The sequence below is a fragment of the Cataglyphis hispanica genome, chromosome 1 (assembly GCF_021464435.1).
Source record: "Cataglyphis hispanica isolate Lineage 1 chromosome 1, ULB_Chis1_1.0, whole genome shotgun sequence".
NCBI classification, from domain to species: domain Eukaryota; kingdom Metazoa; phylum Arthropoda; class Insecta; order Hymenoptera; family Formicidae; genus Cataglyphis; species Cataglyphis hispanica.
This window is the reverse complement of record NC_065954.1, coordinates 15956592-15980000: the sequence shown is the minus strand read 5'-3', so window position 1 is coordinate 15980000 and position 23409 is coordinate 15956592. Positions and strand designations below refer to the sequence as shown.

General features: G+C 33.7%; 2 protein-coding genes across 5 annotated transcripts in view; both read right to left on the bottom strand.

The window, feature by feature from the left end:
* Positions 1-18376, bottom strand: part of LOC126848676 (phosphatidylcholine:ceramide cholinephosphotransferase 2-like) — a 22136-nt gene extending 3760 nt beyond the window's left edge. Inside the window, exons 1-7 of one of the 3 annotated variants that reach the window (XM_050589735.1) lie at positions 17978-18376; positions 17515-17645; positions 3389-3774; positions 1273-1483; positions 913-1187; positions 652-827; positions 1-400 (exon numbers count right to left, since the gene is read on the bottom strand). The exon at positions 1-400 is cut by the window's left edge and continues 3760 nt beyond it. In XM_050589735.1, the coding sequence (XP_050445692.1) occupies positions 245-400; positions 652-827; positions 913-1187; positions 1273-1483; positions 3389-3774; positions 17515-17567 (1257 nt within the window). In that variant the 5' untranslated portion in view covers positions 17568-17645; positions 17978-18376 and the 3' untranslated portion in view covers positions 1-244. The remainder of the gene's footprint in view (positions 401-651; positions 828-912; positions 1188-1272; positions 1484-3388; positions 3775-17514; positions 17646-17977) is intronic. The other 2 variants (XM_050589755.1, XM_050589745.1) reach the window with 2 other exon arrangements.
* A 1034-nt stretch (positions 18377-19410) lies between these two features.
* On the bottom strand, positions 19411-23397 carry LOC126848663 (mitochondrial ribonuclease P protein 1 homolog). Of its 2 annotated transcripts, none has more exons than XM_050589714.1 (4): positions 22918-23397; positions 22230-22806; positions 20127-22142; positions 19411-19562 (listed from the first exon to the last, which is right to left on the bottom strand). In XM_050589714.1, the coding sequence occupies exons 1-3, from the start codon at positions 23298-23300 to the stop codon at positions 21855-21857; spliced, it is 1248 nt and encodes a 415-aa protein (XP_050445671.1). In that variant the 5' UTR covers positions 23301-23397; the 3' UTR covers positions 19411-19562; positions 20127-21854. The 2 variants fall into 2 exon arrangements, with proteins under 2 accessions (XP_050445671.1, XP_050445680.1); XM_050589723.1 differs by lacking the exon at positions 19411-19562 and having other exon boundaries at positions 21848-21985; positions 22043-22142; positions 22918-23385.
* Between the last annotated feature and the right edge of the window lie 12 nt (positions 23398-23409).

The following is a 23409-nucleotide window of genomic DNA, read 5'->3' as shown; positions in this document are numbered from 1 at the left end:
TCTTTCTCTAATCGTGTTTTACCTCAACATTTTAACAAGCCTAAATATGTATATGTAGATGTGTGTTGATGTTTGGTTAGGTATGATTGTTTTATATATATGTGTGTGTGTGCGTGTGTGTGCGTGTGTGTGTGTGCGCGCGCGCGCGCGCGCGCGTGTGTGTGTGTGTGTGTGTGTATATATATACACAATGAAAGTAACTCTTTTGTTTTTAACAGCCTCTATCGTAAAATCAACACAAATATTAACTATCTCGGTTCGGGTGCTTGGCAAGAAACCGTCGAGGCCAGGGTAGAGGCCAGTCATATTGTCGTGGCACCGTGCCGCCTACATTCTTCTCGAAATACTTGAAAATAGGAAACCACCAGAGCCGGGCCAAAAAGTTGTTTGGTCCATATTGCTGCAAAGGTTTCATTATTCTTATGCGTAACGACAATATCATAATATAAACACTATTTATTAATTACTTTGCATATGGCATATTAACTAATTAAAGTTTATTAATATTATTCAATATATTTTATTCATATGCGTCAATATGATTAGATTACCTGTTATTGTAATTTTATTATCGTTTAAAAAAAAAAAAATAGTCATCTTTATCATTGAATGGAGAATTTTCGAACGGAAGCGATTCAAAGTAGAACGTACCTTAAGATTTGGGTTGTTGGCCAACGTGTGATAAATATACCACAAGCGTGTAGTAACGTAGAACGCTATAAGTACATCAACCGTATAATGGCCGTGAGCTACCAAGACCATAATTACCCCGACGAGCACCGCCAAACCCGCTCCCCAATGAATCGGTTGACACCTTCTCGGAGAATCTGAAATTACAGATAGCCGTCAATTTTTATCGTCACGCATTCCTTTTTTTAGGAATATCTTAACAACAAAGAAGAAGAAACATACATTCTTTAATGATCAGGTAACTGAGCACGAGCACGACCGTGTGTCCGCTATAAATGTAATCCCCGCAGTAAGTGTGCTTGCCGTTGATGGACAAGCCGAAGCCAGAAATGAGCTGCAGGACCCTTTTCGTCACGAGTAGCGGACTGGTGTTGTTCGCCTTCGGGCTGCAGTAGTAAGTCTTACTGGCGATCGGTAGAACTGTCACGTACATTGTGACGCTTCGCATCATGTAGAGTAATCCCATCAAGAGAAATACTCGTCTAACTACTATAAATCTGCAAAAAAATTAATGTTTATTTGTCAATGAAATCGTCGAATCTTTACCAAGAATTGTTCAATCATTCTTTATGTCGCGCTTACCTATGCTTATGGAAAATAATAAAAACCATCGCGCAGTTGGACATGATCATGATCAGGACTTCCGAGACATTGAGTGCCCAGTCTTGCGCGCTGACGTTGTCCAACACTACATCGGGAAGCGGCCCGTACGCGTTCCTGTCCGGGACGCGCTCGTGCACCATCGCAAGGGAAGCCGTCGTCAGTATAAAATTGACGACCATAAAGAGAAATGCTGAAAATAACGATTCGTAATGTGTTTTCTGTTATCTACATCAAAATATATCGATAATCATCTAAATGAAAATTACCTTTTATATTTATCTAGATCATAATTAAAGTATAAATTATCTCTCTCCATCTTAGATAAAAAAAAATTACCTTCAAATTATGTAATATAATATTTAACACGTTTAGTCTACATTGAATTTTAATTGAAAGTAGCGAATGCTGATATATGCACCAGATAGAAATGACGTATGAAAAACAACGTATAAAGATATTGATATTGCCATTCATAATTAAAAAATTATTTTTATCGGCAATATCAATATTGAATTGTTTTTATATCCCAAAATGTTTTTCTTAAAAGCATAATTATCTTATCTAATGTTATTTCGACAAAACTTTATAATTCCAGCTTTATATTTAACCTAGGTAAATTTAAAACCATCTTTATTTTATCTAATTATAAGATATATTTATAAAATATTTTATCTTATCTTCATTTAAAAATGAATTCGGCAGTTATCTCGCAATATATGTCCCTTTGCGGCGTCGCACTCTCTACTCGAATATAAACAAACATGCTATTTTTTCGTACGCTATTTCTCTTCCACTCTGAACATGCTTGAGAATAATTCTGATATTAATTGCATGACCCTGTCATGCAACGACGATCCGCGTCGTAACAGATTCTCGGTAACGGTACTCGTGAAATCTGTTTTGTGCATTTCGCGTCCAGCTGCTCGCTTCGATTAACTTTAATGCAAGAAGAGCCGCCGAGATAAACTCCGCGCGGACGCTCGGAAAAAGGGGATCGATCGGTGGGAGACCCTCTACGAGATCAACCTGCGCGAGAGTGCCTGGTTATTATAACTGAGCGAATATACCAGGTCATCTAACGACCTCGATCTCGATGGATCCCCGTGGCGAGCGAACGTCATGGAGAGCAAATCTGGAGAGGCTCTCTAAGATCGCCAGAATTAGCCGTCAAGTATAATCTTAGATAAGTCTGCGATGATTCTCGTTCCGAACTTATTGCTTAAGCCGCCGAGATAAATTCAGCTGAAGATACATATCGTAAAACCATGGAAACCGATAAGCAAATCGATTGAGAGAACTGCGTTCTTGTCAAGTAGATTATATAGAGAGTTTAGTATTTTACTGAATCAAGAACGTACACATAATCTTGTATTTTCAGTTATTGTTAGAGACCGAAATACATTTCAATTTATATCGAAACTGCGATACAAAAAAAATCATTGAAGTTTATAGTTGTGCCGAATTTATCTTTCATTAATTATTTATATACATTTTTATGTGTTTATTAAAATCTCAATTCAAATTTTAATTTATTATTACAGAGACAGATAGCGTAAAAATAATTTTGTAAATTAATTATAATAAAAGGAATCAATTTGATATGATATTCTAAGCAAAGTCAATTGAATTCTCATGAGCAAACATAATAAAATAACATTAAATTTTTTCAGGTATTTTCGAAAGTCTTGCCTCTTATTTTAAAAAAGATGGGGAGAAAAAAATTTAATTAATTTGCTAAAAAAAAGATATTTATATTATATAAATAAAGATATTAATATATAACTTTATTTCCTGACATATCTTCTCAGCAATCGAGTACTACACTCTATCAGAAATGATATGAATTTGATTCTTAATCAGTTCAAGTATTTAAAAAAATCGATTTGCTCGAAAGTTTGAAAAAAATATTATTTAAAATTGAAGAAAAATAAAATCTAATGAGAATTTGCAGTCTTAATAAACATTTGCGTTCATATTGCGGCTAAATTCTTCATACATCTTTATTTCTTTTAAAATAATTTTCCTTTTTTTTTTTTTTTAAGAAGTCAGATTGCCATTTCTTATAAAAAAAAATCTAACGTTCTTGCTCTCTTACCGAGAAACGTCTTCCACTTCTCCTTGGGAAAGCGCGGCTCCTCGCGAAGCGGCGCTGGTATGTCGATCTTGACGATACCGCTGCCGGAACCGTTCGGTATACCGGGATGCCTACCCAGGCCCTCGATACTTTTCTCGTCCTCATCGTCCTCGTAGTAGTCCGATCCCGAGGCCGGCCCTGAGGACCACTTGTCCTTGCTCTTGGATAGCGGCGCGCCGGGCAACAGCGGTTGCCGTTGATAAACGTCGCTGGATTGTGCCATCCCGCTGCTGCTTCCATCAACCGCCGCTTCAACGTCCCTCTCGTGGCCCTCCCCGGCGCCCAACGGTCGATCGAAGCTTCCGTAATCGTTATGCAAACTGGTGGCCTTGGGATCCAATACCATCCTACACAAAGAAGAAAAGTCGAGCTGCGCTAATCGAAGAATTTGATTTGCGCCTTATATTCTAGGACGTGTCGCGAAAAATCGTTTCGCTGACATCATCAGTAATATAATAGTGAAATAGTGAAACGAGAAGCTTGGCACGTGGTGCTTTATCGCATGGAGGAGTGATCAAACTGTAATATTACACTGAGAAAAAAAGTTGTTGATTTGACTAAATGTGTTCAACTGATTATTATTTTTTTAATTGAAATATTTAAGTATTTAAGCAAAATACGTCATGTTAAATTTAATATGTCGTATTTAACTTAAATATTTAAATATTTCAATGTATTTTCAATGTATTGAATGGAAATTCACAGGATCAAAGAAACTGCCTTTGAAATTGCACTTAAAACAAGCATCTCGCCTAATAACGGTATCTGTTCCGGTATCATTTTTCACATATCTCCACATTAATACTCCATTAAGGTAATCTCTTATCAGATCATGATTCGTAGTCGATCGAAAAGTTTTTTTAAGAAATATATGAAAAATTATCATATTTTTTTTTAATTTTCGTTTAATTTAATGCCTCGATTCTCTTCTCATTACACGAAAATCTAAGTTTATTCCTAACATATTTGACTAAATGCTGATCAGGATTTGTCGCATTGATACAGCTGATATTACACGTGACACAGTTCTGTGAACGGAGCACATTTATCCAGAGAGCATTCATCCGCGTGTCACGCTCCGTAAAGCATGATATTTTTAGACATTTATCCGTATAAAGGGAAAAGGTTATCGCGAATGGAAAGAGAACGCGCGGATTCTAAATCCGTGCCGAGACCGAAACCGATCGTCGACCATCTATCCGCAGACAGAGGCGAAAGTGAATCCTGGCGATGCGAAACAGCTTGGACACGTTAATCGGAAGCGGATGCGGCGCGCCGGTATTTACCGGAAACGCGGGTCTAGAAGGTGACAATTAGACACAAATATATGTAAGTACATAAAAAAAAGTTCTTCGACCGAAGGAATCGGTCACGCACAGTTAAACAAAAATTTCTATTCTTTTACGTAGCACTTTTCTTATGACGTTTGTTTGGACTTTCATTTGCGCATAAAAATATATTCGAGCGCGAAAAATTTTTATATTCACTTTCGTAGCACTTTTAGCATGACACACCTGTCTCTTTTCTTTTATTTGTATCTCGATTTTTCTTTACAGCAATGACAGATTCTCGATCGTACACAATTGGACATATTTTAAACGGAAATGCGTACCGCGCTTATGAGATATAACGCGACGATTTCGATCTGCGAGCAAGCATTATATTCCACACGTATCAGGATGATGTGTCCATCTGTGACATGAATATTTGATCATCAAAGACTGCGGTTAACGCGATACGCGATTTCGTGGGAAAGACGACGGCTGCACTTCCACTTGGTAATTCTAATGTTAAGCGTTAAAGTTGAACATCATTCGCGTTTTATTGAACGAATTACGGCTCGGCGATGCAGAAAAGTGGTAGTTTACGCTCATTGTAGTCCGTTGAGTGTCGAGAACACTCGCGCCAAGTGATCCGTGTTACAGCATATACAATTGCACGATGGCAATAAACGAGTAATAGAAACGACGGAATAAAAAAATGTCTCGAAAAGTCATAAAAAATATAACTCCTTAACTATACGTCCCAAATCTTAGTGTAATTAAAAAAAGAATACTTCCTTACATGCAAAAATATTATATAAAAATATTATATATATATATATATATATATATATATATATATATATATATATCAAAAATAAAGTTTCGTACAAATGTAAAGACAAAAAGATTCTATTTTACATTTTTGATTTTCAGAAGAAATTATCTTCTTAGCGATTGATATGATTTCAATCTATATACATATAGTCTCTTTTAGAGAAAATAAGTGAACTTTTATTTAACTCCCGCTATCACTAACAATAAGAATGAATCTTAAAAAGAATTTAAATTTGCAGCTCAATTATAGATATGTCAAAATCTAAAACCGCAATAAACGACAATTTTCGCTGAGAAAAAATCAGATTTAAATTGGAATTTTCCATCCGCCATTGTCAAAGTAACACGGCAGAAATAGGATACCCAACAACACGATCCTCTTTATGACTGAATAAAAAAGGTGCGAGTTTCTAGGACGATTCTCAGCTCGATTGCGGCCGAAAGACCTTTCGTTGGAAAACGAATTCTCAAGGCGGATATTGCTTTTATGAGGCGGGATCGTCGGAATGCGACTCCTCGGCCAATGCTGATAAGCCACACGATACCTTTTTCGCCCCAATAACGAGCTTTTTGACCTTTTTCATTAGCGACAATTCTCCGACAGAAAGGAAATAAATCCTCTCGGCATTGTGACGATTAATTCAAATAATTCGTCATATAGTTTTCGTATCGTGGATCGTGATTTGACTTTTAAGAGCGAGAAGAATGGTACAAGAGATGATGATGGCGCAGGAACTGCTCGTCAAAAAGAGCAGTCGAGTGATTAACCCTTGTTTACGCGCGCAATAAAGGGCTCCCTTGGATAATCTTTTAGGGAGCCGGGCGACAGAGTACAGTACCGGAAATAAGACTGGAAATTCTGATTGCATCAATTGATCAATTGATTAAAAATCCTTTGTCCACGAAATATCAAACAAGATTTTAGATCTTAAAAATTGGGGATATTGTTATGACCGGAATAATTTTTCACCGAGAATTAGAAAATACATTGTGTAAATAGCTTTATATACTTTAATTATTTTCAAATAAATTTAATCTCGACATCTCTTCACTTACAATCACATAATAAATTTAAAAAGACCAGTAGATATGTAGAGGAGCTTAGAAGCTACAGTTCATTTGCATAACGATGCGGGTGTTGTGGAAATAATGCTACGCAGAACAATCTACAAGTCCCACTTTACCGCGCAGCATTCATGTGTGTGTGTACGTGCGTGTGTCGCTCCTGCTTTATTCTAATAATTCACAAAGCTCATTAGCACGATTCATCACACATACTTGAACCGAGAACTTGCGTCAAGTTTCTGGATGAGGAAATCAAAAGTTAAATACCCGAGAGTTATAATCATCAACAAAATATACCAGCAATATCGTGAAGTAATATCGACTGATAATTGATTTCAAATCGTTCTTAAATTTTTCAAATATTTCGAACAAGATTATATTCTGATAATATTTGTCCTGTATCTAAATTTTCCTTCAACCGTTAAATTCTGTTTAATTATACTCGTGCGATATATTGTATATAAAAAACTTCATACCGCCTCTTAAAGGCGGATTATTTACTTATTCATTTAGAAACACACGTTCGTTTCTCTTAAGGTCTTTACATATGTAAAAAAGACAATAGATAATACTTTCAAATGATAATACGTAGCAGGTGGATGTATTCGCACAACTAACATTCGAGAAATGTATGATGCTGTCCGCTAAATGCATTAGCGCAAAAGTTTGCAACAAAACTTTGCGATAGCCAGGCAGTTATAATAATTATACGATAGTCACAATGCCAAATTGCATTATGCCACCCAATTGCGTTCGCAATTTATATCGCAAGTCGATAAGCGAGTCTATTCGACGCAAAATACGCCGGCCTGTCGATATAAATGTCATCCAGCAACCATCGAGATTTATAGGTAATTCTATATTTGTACGATTACGCGAGAGTTTTATTTATCTCCAAAAACGTTCGCGTAAATTCCACGAAAAAATTCACATATTAGCGCTCATTACAAATATACAAATTGATGATTGATGCCATTGATAAACCGAAAACGCTCCGATACTTTAAATAAAAATCACTTGTGTGTCTAAAAAAAAAAAATTATTCAAAAGGCACAAGCGCGTGAAGTAAAAAGAAATATTTACAAAAATAAATTAGTTTTATAGAAAAATTCTTTTATTTTTCCTATTGAAAAATTAAAAGATACGTTCTCTTAGAATCCTGACCTTCAAACGTTATCGATTACATTGTATACGATGTCTGTGGATAATGTAAGGTAAAAATACACCGATTGATCAAAGAATAAAATGCGATTTATAACCCAATTAATTAATAAACGAACGCGAAATGTGTGGTCTATTAATTTTACGAGGTGACAAAAGTGATTTACGATCCGAGAATCGAATTCGTTATCTCGCAACAATCAATCAATCATTCGGTGCTCACGATTTACATAATTATGACTCGCGTAACGATGTTTGTTTCCGATCTCGATGCGTTCATCCTCAATCTTCGCATAAAATCGATCACTGACGCAATCTATGATTTCCAAATCTGGTTTTGATCACAAATATATATATATATATATATATATATATATATATATATATATATATATATATCGCATGCGTAGTTTAATTTAATTTAATGCTCTTAAATTAAATTAAACTACCCCAAATTACTATCCTATCACAAGTTGTCGACTGTGCAATATATAATTGCGCGGAACTGCACGATCTTTCCGTTGCATAAAATGGAAAATTGCATCTGATTGCAAGTTCTCGAGAGGCTCTACAAAATCCTGGAATTCTTTTTCGCAAAACTTGCTGCGCACAACAGCTACACGTTTACATAAGAAAAAAACCCGTTTGTTTACAAAATAAAAGCGTCAAAACAGATTTGAGGTGGATTATTGTTGCGAAATAACTTCATCGATGAAACCTAACATCGACTAAATCGGCTTACGTAATACATCATGCGTAATACGTCGTGCTTCAACAATAAGGGAATATTAACTCATTTCTAAATACAAGATTGTGCACAATTCTAATTTCTAAAATGAAAGATTTCATTATTTATTATTAAAACTGCGTAAAAATAAAATAAATTCACTATTTTTATTCCATTTCTTAAAACTTCTTATCTTTTATTTCGGTTCGTTTAAAACTTTTCCGACGCTGTGGAATTGATTGATAAATTTTTTGTGAATGCATTACAGAATCGTCTATATTATTTCTTTAATACTCTTAAGATACATGCTCATTGTTTTCGCGACCGTAAGGTCACGTAAACTAACGGGGATCGATCAGAGAGTTCAATCACCGCCGCTCAGAAACGGTTTAACGAGCGATATCAGAAAACTCAACGAGATTTTTACAATCTTACATACGGGCTCTGACTCACACGCTGCATAATTCATCACACGGTTCCTCACAGCAGCGTTATAAAAAGTATCGATTACTAGTATACATTACGCGAAAAAGTCTCGAGTAATTCTTTTCGCGACTAGCTGATTAAATGAGATTTTTTTTGTAAGCTTGTAATTGTATAAATCATTAGCGTGTTAAGAGCATATATCAGTGCAGAGATGCTGCTATCTGATATTATTACGAGAAATAAATCGTAATAGTTTCAAACATACCCAATAAATATTTTCTTGTATCTTGCGCCTTCGTTATTAGACGTTATTTTCCCGTAAGATAATTGATTCAACCAGCCGAGTTGACTTTTACGAGATACAGGATTATCTAACGGAATATAATTATATATAATAAACAACTGATTGATTACATCACATGTTAAAATTACGAGAAACTAATCGCGTCCATTTTTATATATTTATCGTCTCTTTTAAATTTATTGTTGTTATACAATTTAACAATTTCAATTAATTAATCGTTAAATAATTTAATTAATAATCAGAAAAAGATACGAGACAGGCCGTTTTAATCACATCTTTTTGTTTTTCGAAACAAGTGTCGCGTAATTACAATTTTATTACTCTTACCTTTTTTTATTGTACTTTATCGCGGTACTCACGCGGTTTCCTTTTTATGACTTATTGTACTCTCCGAGCACGAGAACTTCTGTCGAAATTAATGTAATTACATCACGGATGAACCGTCTAACTCATGTGACTCATTTCCTTTTTCCTTGCAACTGATTCACTGCAAAGAAGCAGAGCCGGCTATCGAAGCTTACTAATTGGCTTCCGATACATAAAAATAAATGATCAAGATGTCGCATGATAGCGCTAAAGTACATTTAATATATCAATTTTATGTCACGTCGAAGGATGAAAGAAACAAAATGCAAACTCGTGAGAATACGAAGTCATGCTAAGGAATACGATTACGCTATCTAGAATAAATGCCATAATCATCGTTCTGACTCATCGGAAGTTACATTAAAGAACTTCGCGCGTTTTTATAATTAATAATTCTACAATATGATTAGAAAAAAAATATAATAATCCATTAATAACTAAAAACTAATTCTCGTTCTCTTTGAAAAAAAAATATCTTGTGATAAAATACAATTATTATAGACGTTTATTATTTTGGACCGCAAAAATGACTATAGAGGAGTAACTATAAATTTAACAGTGAATCATCGTATAATTTTGGAACACTCGATATACATATATGCAAAGAAAAAATTCACAATATGTACGGTTTCCGTCGGTTTGCTTGCTTTGCCGAGCGAATATTTATGCGGCTTCCAAGTTTAAGTTTCCTCTTGTCGACGAGTAACTCTGCATTGTTTTTTCAATTCAATCAATTTATCACACACATATATATATATATATATATATATATATATATATATATAAATTACGTGTTTCTGAATATATTACATCTGTATCGCGTTACATAGAACAATCTATGTAACGTTACACGAATATAAAAATGCGCGCGTGTGCAAATATAGATACGCAATTGACATACGTCGACAATAATCGAGTCGATCATCGCGATTAATGCGCCACGAGGAACATTCCTATCGTGAGGGAATTGATGACGAATCTTGACGTGAAATTAACGATCCGAACTGGTCGCACGAGAATGAAGGTCAAGTTGCTCCGATGTGTAAACGCATTAACTCACCGTATAACTGTCTTTAATTATGGTCAGCGATTATATCACTCCGAATATAATAACGTCAATTAATTACCACCAAGTATATAAAATAATATAAGGATATAAAAATGTTTATTAAAGACAAATAGGCTCAATGATTCAATTTTATGTTCAGTCTTCCTCGAATATTTTTAATTCTAATTTAAAGTTTTTTCAAACAACCATTGATATGAAGGATCGATTCGCTGAACAATTCGTTATCGAAAAAAAAACGAATATTTAATTAATTATAATTAATTATAATCCATGCGACATATGGGCCTATTTTCGATCCGCTCTTTCTCTCTCTCCCTCTCTCTCTCTCTCTGTCTAATACCGAGCTCGTAATCAGATTCCGAGGATGATAAATAAATACCATTCAAAGTTTGCATATATCCTACCAGCGATCCAAATTAATATATCTAATCCTTAATGAAACTGACTTTCGATAAGATATGTACGATAGATAAAAAATGAGAATTAGGCGATAAAATATTAAAAAATTTATTTTACTAGCTCTTTTTTACAATTAATTAATTATAATATCTCCACGTGCACATGCACACACATATAATTACCTTCGATACAGGAACGTATGATTGTAAATTATATTATTGACAGAAAGTTGAAAATAGATATATTTTGATTTGTTTGATCGATCCAATTTTATAAAAATCTCCTCAATTATTCAATAAGCTGTTAATCCAAGTATTAGCTTTCTCCTTCTGACCGATATAATAATGATGAAAACACTGGCGATACGATAAATATCTTCTCGTTATCGGCAACACGAACTCATTACGAGAAGGAGTTGATGAATTTCGTTGCACAATCATCCACAACGTAAACATATAAATCAGCATCGCGTTAAGTAAGAATTATTATTAGAGATTGAGAAACATCACCTGGAGGAAAATTCGCGCAATCCGGGAAAAAGATACGGAGGAACTGGTTTAGTCAGACATGCTACAATTACGAATAACTGGCAACGAAAGGAACGCCCGGTATCGACTGTTCTTACTCACACGTCGAGTAAAAAAATTGTTTGCAGAGGCTTCATGCTGCTGCGCCACATAATTACTACAGGACGGGAAACCGTGCGAGTAAAACCGAGAGAAACAGAGACGGAGAGGGAGATGGATTACCGGAGAGAGGGAAATGACGGTAACCGTAGATGGACGAGGGAAGGGAAGAACGGGAGGAAGTCCGAGGGCAGGGCCGAACAATCGAAACGATGAAAGAACAAGAGGAACCGAAGGACAAATCAGCTACAATAGTCAGAAATCATATTTTTTTTATTATAGAGAAAAAAGGGGAGAAACATCAAAAAAGAATTTTTTTATGAAAAAAGAAGAATTTTAATTTATGAAAAACAATCATATGTTCAAATGAAAAGACTCTAAAATAATAAGATTAATATATTATTTAAAGTAGTATATAAATAGTATTTTTATTAAAAATATATATTTTTTTAATCTACTAATACTTCTAATAAAAACTACATGAGATTTTTTAAATGTTTTTACATAACTGATAAATAATTTAAGCAAAAAAATTGCATTCCAGTATGCATCAATTCTATTATTATGTCCATTGCTACAATTTGGCGCGAAACCGGCGAAACCAACGATCGATGTTGTGACGTGCGAGCACGAGCGCGGATCGTGGCGTGCAACAAAATATATCATAAATATCTGTGGTTGGTCAATGGGGCGTGTTCAGCAAAATAAACCGCATGCTTATGACAATCAAATGTTTTGCTCTTACTTGTAGAGCCAACAAATCAATTGTCAAATCGATTGTTGACAAGACATTGACAAGATTGAACATAGCTATATCTGATTAATTAAATCAAAACTTTAAGGCTTTCGTACGTTAGCATATTAATTAATGAGGAAATAGAGGAGAGTTGTGGATTTGTGGAAGAAGAAAAAAAAGATCAACAAAAAAAGGGGAAAAAAGAGAAGTAAGGGAAAGAGTACGATCTCTGCAATAAAGAAGAAAATTCCTAGAAAATTTTTTATATAATAGTATTGAGAATTCGAAAGAAAAAAATCGATTCTCTGCATGGTGAGGAGGCATGAAGCGTAAAAAAGTCGACCGCAACGAATACCAGAAAAAGATATAAATGGAATTCAATGTATGATAAACAGTAGTTTCGGTCAAAATATTGTATTGTAAATAACGAAATGCCACTGAGAAAAATCAATTAGTGAATTGTTTCAATCAGTGATATTTTAAAAATTATCTCTTGTATTATATAATATTTAAAACAATATTTGAGTCTTGTTCATTTTTTGTGGGTTTATCACTTTTTAAGTAAAAATATAATATGCAATATGTAAAAAATATAATATGCATATAATTCTGAATTTGAATACTAATTATATGAAATCTTACTGTGCTGTAATCACAGTAAAACATAAAACGGAGGAAAAAAATGTGAATGTTCTTACGAAAGATCAGTAAAATATTCACTGATCTTCCGTGAAATTTTGTCATTAACTTTAATTAATGACATTTTTATTGACTTTGTTTAAGAGAATAAGATCGATATACAAGAAAAGAAAGAATATATATATAAAATTATATAAAAAAATATAAAAGAAAAAAAGATAAAAAAGATACATATGAGAAAAGTAAAAATACAGCCGAGAAAATGCGAATTGAACATCTCAAAAATGTGATGCCGCGAAAGGAAATATCGAGGAAAATACAAAGAGAAGACGGAATGTCGTGTTGTTACAGAACGTGACACGGCGAACGAAAACCAATTCGTTCTGTTCGAAATAGAGAGAAAGAAGGTCAAATTGATTGAAGGCCTTATACCAGGAGAGACCGCTACTCCAAAAATACAGCGTTGGAGAGTTTGGCAATTGCGTGAACAATCACTCGAATTAATATACGGGCAAAAAATATTCTCCCTCTCCCGATGATTATGTGGCTATATTTATCGAGCGAAACTCGAGTCGAGGCGAAAAATATTCTTCATTTATATTCACCGCAAACAAAGAAACTCAGTGTTATATAATGATGATATGAACATCATTAATTTTGCGTAAATTAAAAAAAAAATAGATAACATAACGCATGCAAATACATAATTAAAAAACCGAAATACATAATCAAACATAATAAATACAAAATGTTAGAAAAGGGATTTCAGAATTTGGAAGGCAGATTGTATTCTAATTCAGTGAAAGATATATGTAGGTCAAAGAATTAATCTTTTTTTTTGTTAGAAATAAAAGCGATCTTTTGTTTGATAGAAATAAAAGCGGCTTATATGAAAATTTTCTGATTCTTCTAGTCATTTTGGACTAAAAAAATATTGAGATAATATTATCAAAAAAAATAAATATTTTGATATTTCTACAATAGATATATCCAATATATTTTTATTCTAATTTATTTTAATGGCATGTATCCTATAAAATACGATAAAATAAATATATTCTCTAAGACAATACATATTCTAAAACATTTCACTTATTTTCAATAATCTTATTTTAATATTTTTATATGTAAAATAATGAGAAATTTTTTTTCAGTTTAAAGAAAAATAGTTCCACGCACAAAATATATACAAGCATTGTTATCTGTATTATTAAAATTAAAAACTAAATCATTTCTATCTCTGACAAGATTAATTTTCCAGTCTTTCAGTCTTATTGATTATACATTTTTTATAATTGCTATCTGCCCTCTAATTGTAAGCTCTGAATGTTTTTAAACGTTCTATCTAAACGCAGAAAGTGTTCTAAAATTGAATTTTGGCAGATTTGAATACGAACGTAACAGCGTTGTTATTTACATTTCGCTATTTCGCTCACGGTTTCCCCTCTCGTGCACGTGTACTTGGCGAGTGCGCGCGCACTCGATTACGCACAGGTGGTTCGCGCGACGATCTAGCGTTATCTGGGTGGCCCTATAGAAGGGCATGCGATCGATCGCGTCGAAGGTTCGTGCGTGCCTCGATCACGGTCGCACCTTTAAAGGTGGAAGATCTTCGTGACAAAATTCGACGTTGACTAAATCCTAAAAAAATGCTATTTATAGATCACGAGGCGTGTTCCTGCGAGAATCATAAATTAAAATGAACACTCGTGGCAAATAGCGAAGCGTCAATTTCGTGCAAATTTATTCTCTCATATTTGTCGAAATTATCAATAAAAAAAACCAGTACCTATCAGGATTTAAAATAACTGATAATTTTCCAAAAATTGAAATAAAATAAAATAAAATAAAAAGAGTAGATTTTTTTTTAGATATACGAAACATTTTGATGACGACTTGAACATTTTTACTATATAGATTAAATGAAAAAAATTATTCCACAAACAAAACATAAGATGCAAAAATATGCAGCTTGCGCATTGATGATATCCAAGGCCAAGCTACTTTCCATAAGAATAGCCATACGATTGTCGCGACGAGCGAGACTCAATTAACGGAAGGAGAGACTAATCGTCTCGAACATTCAGGACAGAGTTATCGTTATCGCCTCCTCGCTAGAGATTGAATGCGCTCCGCGAAACGCTGTGAATATGACGAGGACTTCGACTAATCTGTATTTTAATGTTGAAAATCCTGCTTTGTATACAAATATAAATTGTATAAATTGATTTTTTAACACTTTGTGTGTGTGTGTGTGTGTGTGTGTGTGTGTGTGTGTGTGTGTGTGTGTGTACTATATATATATATATATATATATATATATATATATATATAACTTTCTGTAATATAATAATTTCTGTGTAGTTATTACAATATTCATCATTCATACAGAATTTCGCAAATTGTTCGAAAATTTCTTTTTTCTCGATTACTGCTTGCTAGACATCGAGATCTAAACGATCCTTAAAAAATCATTATTTTGGAATGCATTTTCGTTTCGGTATCTATTATAGACTAGAGTATCGATTCTGTAATTCAAGTGAGAATAAAAATTACAAAAATGAATGAATTTACTAGGCTTTGGATTAATGAAATTATAAATTTTCTAGTAAATTCGCTCATTTTTGTAATTTTCATCCTCGCTTGAATTACAGAATCGATATCCTACTGTAAGAGATGAACACCTGATATTCTGGCGATCAGTTATTTATGCGAACATCTTTAATTATATTTACATTAACGATTCATGTGAACATGCGATAATAACGATATATAAATAATCGATAAATTCTTTGCTCGTGCTTTTATGATTACATGACACATATAATTTTATTTTTAGTGATAAATCTAAATCTTGATACGTATATATTCAATAAATATTCGCTAAAGCAATATAAGTATTATAGTATGCTAAAAAAGAGATAACGCGAATATATATCGTCGCGATAGCGCTCGAATATTGTATATAACTATAGAAATCGTCACATAAAGAATGACAAACCGTGTATGTCAAAAGAACGTGACTCTGCAAGAATCGTTTGTGATGTGTATATGATGTGTGTGCGTGCGCGTGCTGCAAAAAAATTCTCTGGGTAATATTTAAGAAGAAACTTTTTATAGAGATACTCGTTAAATAATGTAAAGCTATATAAATTAATTTTTTCCTCATTTTAACGAAATTATAATTTTTGATTTTCATATAAATATAAAACAGATCTTTTTCAATTGTCTAACAAAATTTTGTCACATTATAGATTATGTTCTTTCAACACATTAAACGATGCGTATCTGTCAGATGTTCGTCACAAGTAGTTGTGCACCGTTTGCAGCAAAATTAACATATGACTTGCTAATCACGGTTACGAAAACTTTGACATATGATGACAGCCTATTATCGAAATGTTCGATGAGACTATTATTTGTGTATGTGAAAGATTACGCGCGATTTAATTGTATCGATGAGATAAGAGCTCTTTATCATGATAAAGCATTATAACCAATCTATTGCAATCTTAACAAACGTAATACAATAAATATTTTGACATTTTTTATAATTATAAACATTTTTTAAACTTGTCAACTAAGTATATCCCTAGTATTTTGGTGCCACTTTGATACTCCATAAACTCTCTACCATCTATTTCGTTCAACAAAAAAAAAAGAATAACCATTTCTCGTAATTTTTTTTACAAAAAATTTTCCATTATGTTATAATTTTGAGAAAGTGGAATCATATTCAGCGTTAAAAAGAACTTCTAAGGAGATAATTTATTTTCTTTTTTTTTGAAAAAAGCTATTTTTTTGTTTAATTGCGTTGAATAGTATTAATAATATCTTTGTATACTATATACATATATGCATATATATATGTATGTATGTATAAAATGTGCATATGATGGGCATCTTTTCGCGCCCGACTCAGTTAAAAACTGCTGAAAAGAAAAGAAAATTTGAACGCAATGGATTCCACGATTCTAGATGCAGAATAAATACTCCGTGTCATAAACATGTGATATAGTTAATAATAATTGCGCCGCGCGACGATAACGACGGAAAAATAAGAGCACGGTGCAATGTCCATCTTGCATTGCAAAATGGCACACATATGCTTCATATAAGCGTTCTCATTCTTGTGCGAAACGCAAATCTAAATATATATGTGTTTTCCACACGTGTAACAATGAGACTATACTTATACGCGCTGAGAGATCCTAAAAAATCAAAGATAATGGCAAATGCAAATGTAAAAAAATCTACTGATAAATGCAATCTCTTCATGTATATATATTCAAAATAACGGCAATGTATATGTAAATTAAGGGATAAAAGATAAGAATTTTAGCATATATGACAGCACCTAGAATTATGTATCCGAAACTTAGACATACACGAAAGAGACTCGACGTATTATATAGCGATATCAATAAAAGAAATAATAATGGTATCTGCGTAAATTAGGTCTCGCCATACCTTGTTAAAGCACTGGGCAATTCGACCTTGACAGGTAGTCTTAACTTATGCATTTTATTTTATACGTGCACGCACTACTATGTCATTTAAAGTACAGTCTTCTCTCTCCGCTTCTCTCTCTTTCTTTCGACCTTTTTTTTATCTCTTTCACAGCCAGATGCGTGCATACACACACACACACACACACACACACACACACACACACACACACGTGCATAAAGAAAGCATGCGCTTGCATGGGTCTACGTGCGAGATGTAACGGGAAACATAACCAATGAAATGCGCATCCGAATACTTTCTTTAGAGAGGATAGGAGAGTATAAGAGAAAAAATAGAGCAAACACTCACGGAGTGTGGTTTTTTGGAGAAAAAAAAAGAGATATTGAAAGAGAGAAGAGAGAGAGAGAGAGAGAAACGAGGGAGAGCCACAACACTTATCAAACGACACACGAACGAAACTAACCAACTATATAACGGAGGAGCGGGGGAGAGGGTTGGCAGTTCTAGCGAATGATTTTACATGGGCACTGGACAGCAAACGACTCCTCTTCGGGCTCGCGTACGTCTCTCGGTGACGACGGACTAGATTCACGACGCAAACTCATCGGTCACACGCGACGTTAACGTTACATACACACGGATTATGCACACACGCAAGTGGTGAACGCAACGCACGCTCCGCTCCGTTCGGTTACGCGACGATCACTTGGACGACGCCACCGACGGCTATCCGTGGTATCCGTACACATTCGTACGTTCGTACACTGTCGCCGTCGTCGCACGCACTGACCACTATAGGCTACACGGCGCACAACCTCCGCGCAAACTCTGTCCTTTGCCCACGATTTGCACGTCCCGACCTCCCGACTCCCGATTAGAAACTAAAAGCCGACCGAGCCGACGTTCCGTCGAGATAAAACGACGACAGATGTGAGCGCCACCGGTGACGACTGTCAAAAGCTCGAGATTACCGACCGACACTTGTCTGCGAAAATTTGAATTTATCGTCACGTCGATATTAAGAGTAAAATCTCAATCAGACTCGATCGTTTGGATTGGCACTAATTATAGTCTATTAAATCATTTATACTTTTTCTTCTTCTATATGGTTGCTTCTATAAAGAATTTGCCTGTACACTAGTTGATATTTAATAAAAAAGGATCCCCCTGAGAAGAATGTATTGCAAAAATTAAATCCAAAATGGAACTTGCACTCAAACACATCACGAAATCATTTTGAACAATTGTGCTAATTATAAAGTTAATATGTATTTCTCTCTATATATATTAATTTGTTAAAATAATTATTATAATTGATTTATAATTGATTGTTCACTGATATATATATCTCATATATATACCTTATTTAACTTTTTTGGAAATAAATTATTTCGAATTGATAAAACATGTGTGCGAATTAAGTTTCCAAGAAAATTTTTAAAAATATAGGAATATTTAATTCATAAAAAATTTCTAAATGTATAAATAAATAATATTTTTTATTTGATATTGAATCAGAAGTTCAATTAAAATTTATTTTAATCTTAATTTTAAACAAAAACTATATCGCGATCACATGAATTATTAAGAACAAAACGTTGCAAAAATGCTTATACTGATACTTTTATTATCAGTATGTATATAAAAGTACAGAATTAATTAATATTTCTTTAATATTTCTCTAAAATTTTTATCCCAGTAAGGAAGTGACAAGTTGCTCACTTTCTTAAAAGAACAAAAATAGAAAAAATAAAAATAAATAATTTACTATTACTGATATTTTTTTTAATATATTTCGCTATGCATAACATTTGTCATATTGTGAGGCATGCCTAAAGTACGTTTGTATATACGAGAATGAGATGAACGCGATGGAAAATGGTTTTTTATGGAATATTAACGATGAAAATATTGCTTTATTCAAAGCAGATGAAATACATTATCGATATATGCTGCTTTAATGCCGCTCAGAAATCGCTTCAAAGTACGAACGCGGCCATGATATATGATCCATTCTTCGTGCGATGATCGGATAATGCGTAATGTAACTGTAATAATAAAATAATGCATAATATGATACATAACTAACAATAGTACAGGTCTCATGATCTCAAATCTGCAGGAGAATAATAAGCATGAAACAAAGGAAAGGCTGCGTTATAAAATTGCTTGCAATCGGCGAATCGCTAAACTTGCACTTATATATATATATATATGCGCGCGCGCGCGCGCGTGTGTGTGTGTGTGTGTGTGTGTGAATGTGTTACTATTGTTACCTGAATCTAAATTATTGTTTTTTCCAATTCATAAGGGGCTAAGTCATTAATCTTAATTTAATAAGACTTGAATTAAATTAATTAAACTGACAGTTTATTTGTTTTCGCATGTAACAAAAATAAATATTTAATTCAAGATCAAATCAAATAAATTTACTGAAATAAATTTAATAATAATGTCCTAATCTTATAGGTGATAGAAAAGCAACTCTTAACAGCAGCATGTTCATTTAATCACTGGTATCATTCGCACAATTCAAAATTGAAAGCTACATTAAAGAGCAGAAAAAAATGATATGTACAAGGAAAAGTACAAGGAAACAGATGATCGCTTACCTAAGCAGCGCTTTCCTCCAGCAATAATCCGTCTCGATAACGAGCAGCTGCAATTTCATCATATACGTGGAGGTGGCCCAAGACATAAAAATCCGTACACGCTATAAGAGCTAAAGGCTTTTCTCTCGGCGAAAATCCACCTCCGACACTTTTTCCTTCTGACAGATGAATGTGACAATTCTGTTATTCAGGCCGCGGTTAGTCGCGCGCGACCCAATTATCCGAGTACAGGTCTGTACTATCGATCAATCGGAAAGAACACACGGAACAGATCGGAGCGCAGACGCTTTCTCTCTCTCTCCCTCTTTCGCCGAGAGAAAGAAAAACGGGAGATGCTAAAATTCCTCTGGGAAACGCACAGGATGAATCACACTGACAGCACCTAAATGAATGCGTTAAACGCGGCGGTGACCGTTTATTCGTAGGGAATGGAAGCGCGCGAGTGACGGAATCTCCTCAAACACGAGGACAATATCTTCCGATCGTCATCTTCGTAGCTTCTTCTCGTCGTTGCCTTCCTTTTGTAGCTGTCCTTTCGCACACGAAAACACGGACAGTGACGAAAAAAAGAAAACGACGATGGAGTCTGTCTGTCTGGCTACTTGCTTGCCTGCCCCGTGGCTGGCATCCGTGTTTTTCGGATGCATTGTGACAGCAAAGCGCACGCGCCACCTCATGGATCGCCATCCCTCTGTCACGAACGAGCATTACAACCGGCTGGCTAACTACATTAACTGTCAATGACGTCACGTAGTTCATTCATCGAATATTCAACGACCGCGCATGACTGACCCTGAAGACACAAGCATTTGGGGTGCGCGTACAAAAAAAGCATCCGGGTCTCTTTTTTTTTAGACTATAACACTCGTTTTCTCCAAGAATGAAATTTTTAGATAGGACAAATAATTGAATGAAACAAAATTAGAGATTATCGTATTTCTTTGTCTATGCGAACAGAAATTATATAAGCCAGAGGTATTTAATAAAGTTTAAATACACTTTGTTCATAATTCAAAATTTGGATTCTGATATATTTAATAGAATGCATGTATCTCAAAATCTATGTTTTTATAAAACATCAAAAAAAGAAGAAATAATATGATGATGACAATTTAGTTGCAAAGACAAATATCACAGTGACATTATAAAAGATTCTATTTGACTTTCTTTCCGAAAAATGGATAGTAATAGTCGTTTTTTCTATACAGAGAGAGAGAGAGAGAGAGAGAGAGAGAGAGAGAGAGAGAGAGAGAGAGAGAGAGAGAGAGAGAAGCATAGAGATAAAAAGCATAATATTCAATTAAATATTACATATTAAATTGTTAATTCTGTAAATTTTATTAGTTAAAAAAAAATAAAAAAATATTTTTATTAAGTTCAAGAAATTAATACAAGTGAAACTATATATAGATATAGAATTGAGAACAAGTGCAATTAAAAATAGATATATGTGCTTGTGTGTATGTAAAAGTCGAAAGGAATGAAATTTGTAATATCATTTAGAATAACACTTATTAATTTATTGTACATTTATATTACACACACACACACACACACACACAACACACACACACACACACACACACACACACACACATATATATATGTATGTATAAAATTCATTATATGTATACATACATATGTACAATAATTACAAAAGTTACCTTTTATGATATACAATCAACTTTACAATCATTCTGTTTTTTACTGTTGTATATAAAATTTTATTCAAGCGGATGATTCTTGAGTTTCCATTTTTTGCAACTGCAAATGTTTTGTCAATTGCTTTTGTAGCTTATATTCCCTGGATTCTTTTAACTTTCGATTTGGCACATGCTGTAATGCTTTGTTCCAATTTCCTGTGTATTTTAAATCCAATAATATATTTATCATCTGATTGAGTGAAAATTTCTTACATGAACTAGGACCCCACTCCATATATTTTTCTAGTGGCAATTTGCCCATGCGAATACCATCCTTCTTGGCTTTTGCCAAAGATAAAGGCTTTGTATTTTGCTACAAATTGACAAAAAATTTTCTTAATGAAAAAAACATGTATGTAACATATATTTATACTATAAAAAACATTTTATATCAATTTACCATATCTATCATTGCACCTATGATATATACAGTGTCAGGATCATATTCGGTTATATCAGTTTTACAGTGTGGAGTAAGATACAATAATTGATCCTTCCGAAACAAATCTAAATAAGATTGTGATGTCACAATTGCTGGAAAATCGTTATTCAATAAAGTAGGGATATTTTGTTGAAAATATTTCATAAGCAATCCATCTTTGTTCAAGTTACAATAATAAAGACACATAGGATCAACATGAGCACGATTGTTAGCAAAAGATAGAGTTAGTTGTTTAGCACAATTTTGGATTTCACGAAAGCTCATATAGCTCTCATAGCTGCAATCAAACACAACTTTTGGTGCAAACATCATGGCTTGAATTAATTTAGCATTATAATAATAGTTCATAGTTGTTGAATTTATACGCAAAAACATTGTATTATATGTGAGTCCATATTTTATTTCATCACTATCCTCTTTCTGCTGAGCTTCTGCTTCTGCTTTCTCAGCAAGCCATTTAGCCCTCTTCAACTCCTTTTTCATTTTCTGATTTTTTTTGTGTGTTTCATTGCACCACAAATAGTAAAGATATTTTCTGTACAGCATTAAAAAAAGAAATCATCTTAATTCAGATATCAAAGAAATTAATGAAAATCATAAAGATATTTTCTAATATAAAAAGAAAAGAAATATATAAGATATTTACATTCTTTGTGTTTTGCTCGGTAGTTTTAACAACAGCAACCAATCATCTGGTTTAAGTTTTTCAGGAACTTTCCCAGCATCATGTCGTATTACATCTATCTCTAACTCTAATATTTGATAACGTTTTAAGTCTTCGAGATTGGAAAGAACTTCATCAAGCTTCTGCTGCGCATTATTTTTCATTACACTTATCTCATTAGTCTTCTCATTGTTCGCAATCTGACAATAAAACTTTTTATACACCAAATTATTCCAAATATGATGAGAATTCGCATAGTAATTGATCATGGGTGATAAAATATTTTCGTAGCTTGATTCTTGCATTGAAAGTTTCCTATGAATCTTCGTCGAAACAATCAGACATCTCCTAAAATAATTATACATTATACGAGTATAACTTTTCGCAACAATTGTTGTTATCTTCTTCTTTGTTCCTTTTAATTTCTATCTGTCCAGCAAAATATAACATTGATAATTTTAAAAGGTTGGATTT

Coding starts and splice junctions, on each gene's coding strand:
- LOC126848663 (XM_050589714.1), bottom strand. CDS start 23,300: ATGTATAATTATTTTAGGAGATGTCTGATTGTTTCGACGAAGATTCAT. Junction 22,807..22,917: donor CCGAGCAAAACACAAAGAAT/GTAAATATCTTA, acceptor AATGCTGTACAG/AAAATATCTTTACTATTTGT. Junction 22,143..22,229: donor TAGGTGCAATGATAGATATG/GTAAATTGATAT, acceptor GTCAATTTGTAG/CAAAATACAAAGCCTTTATC.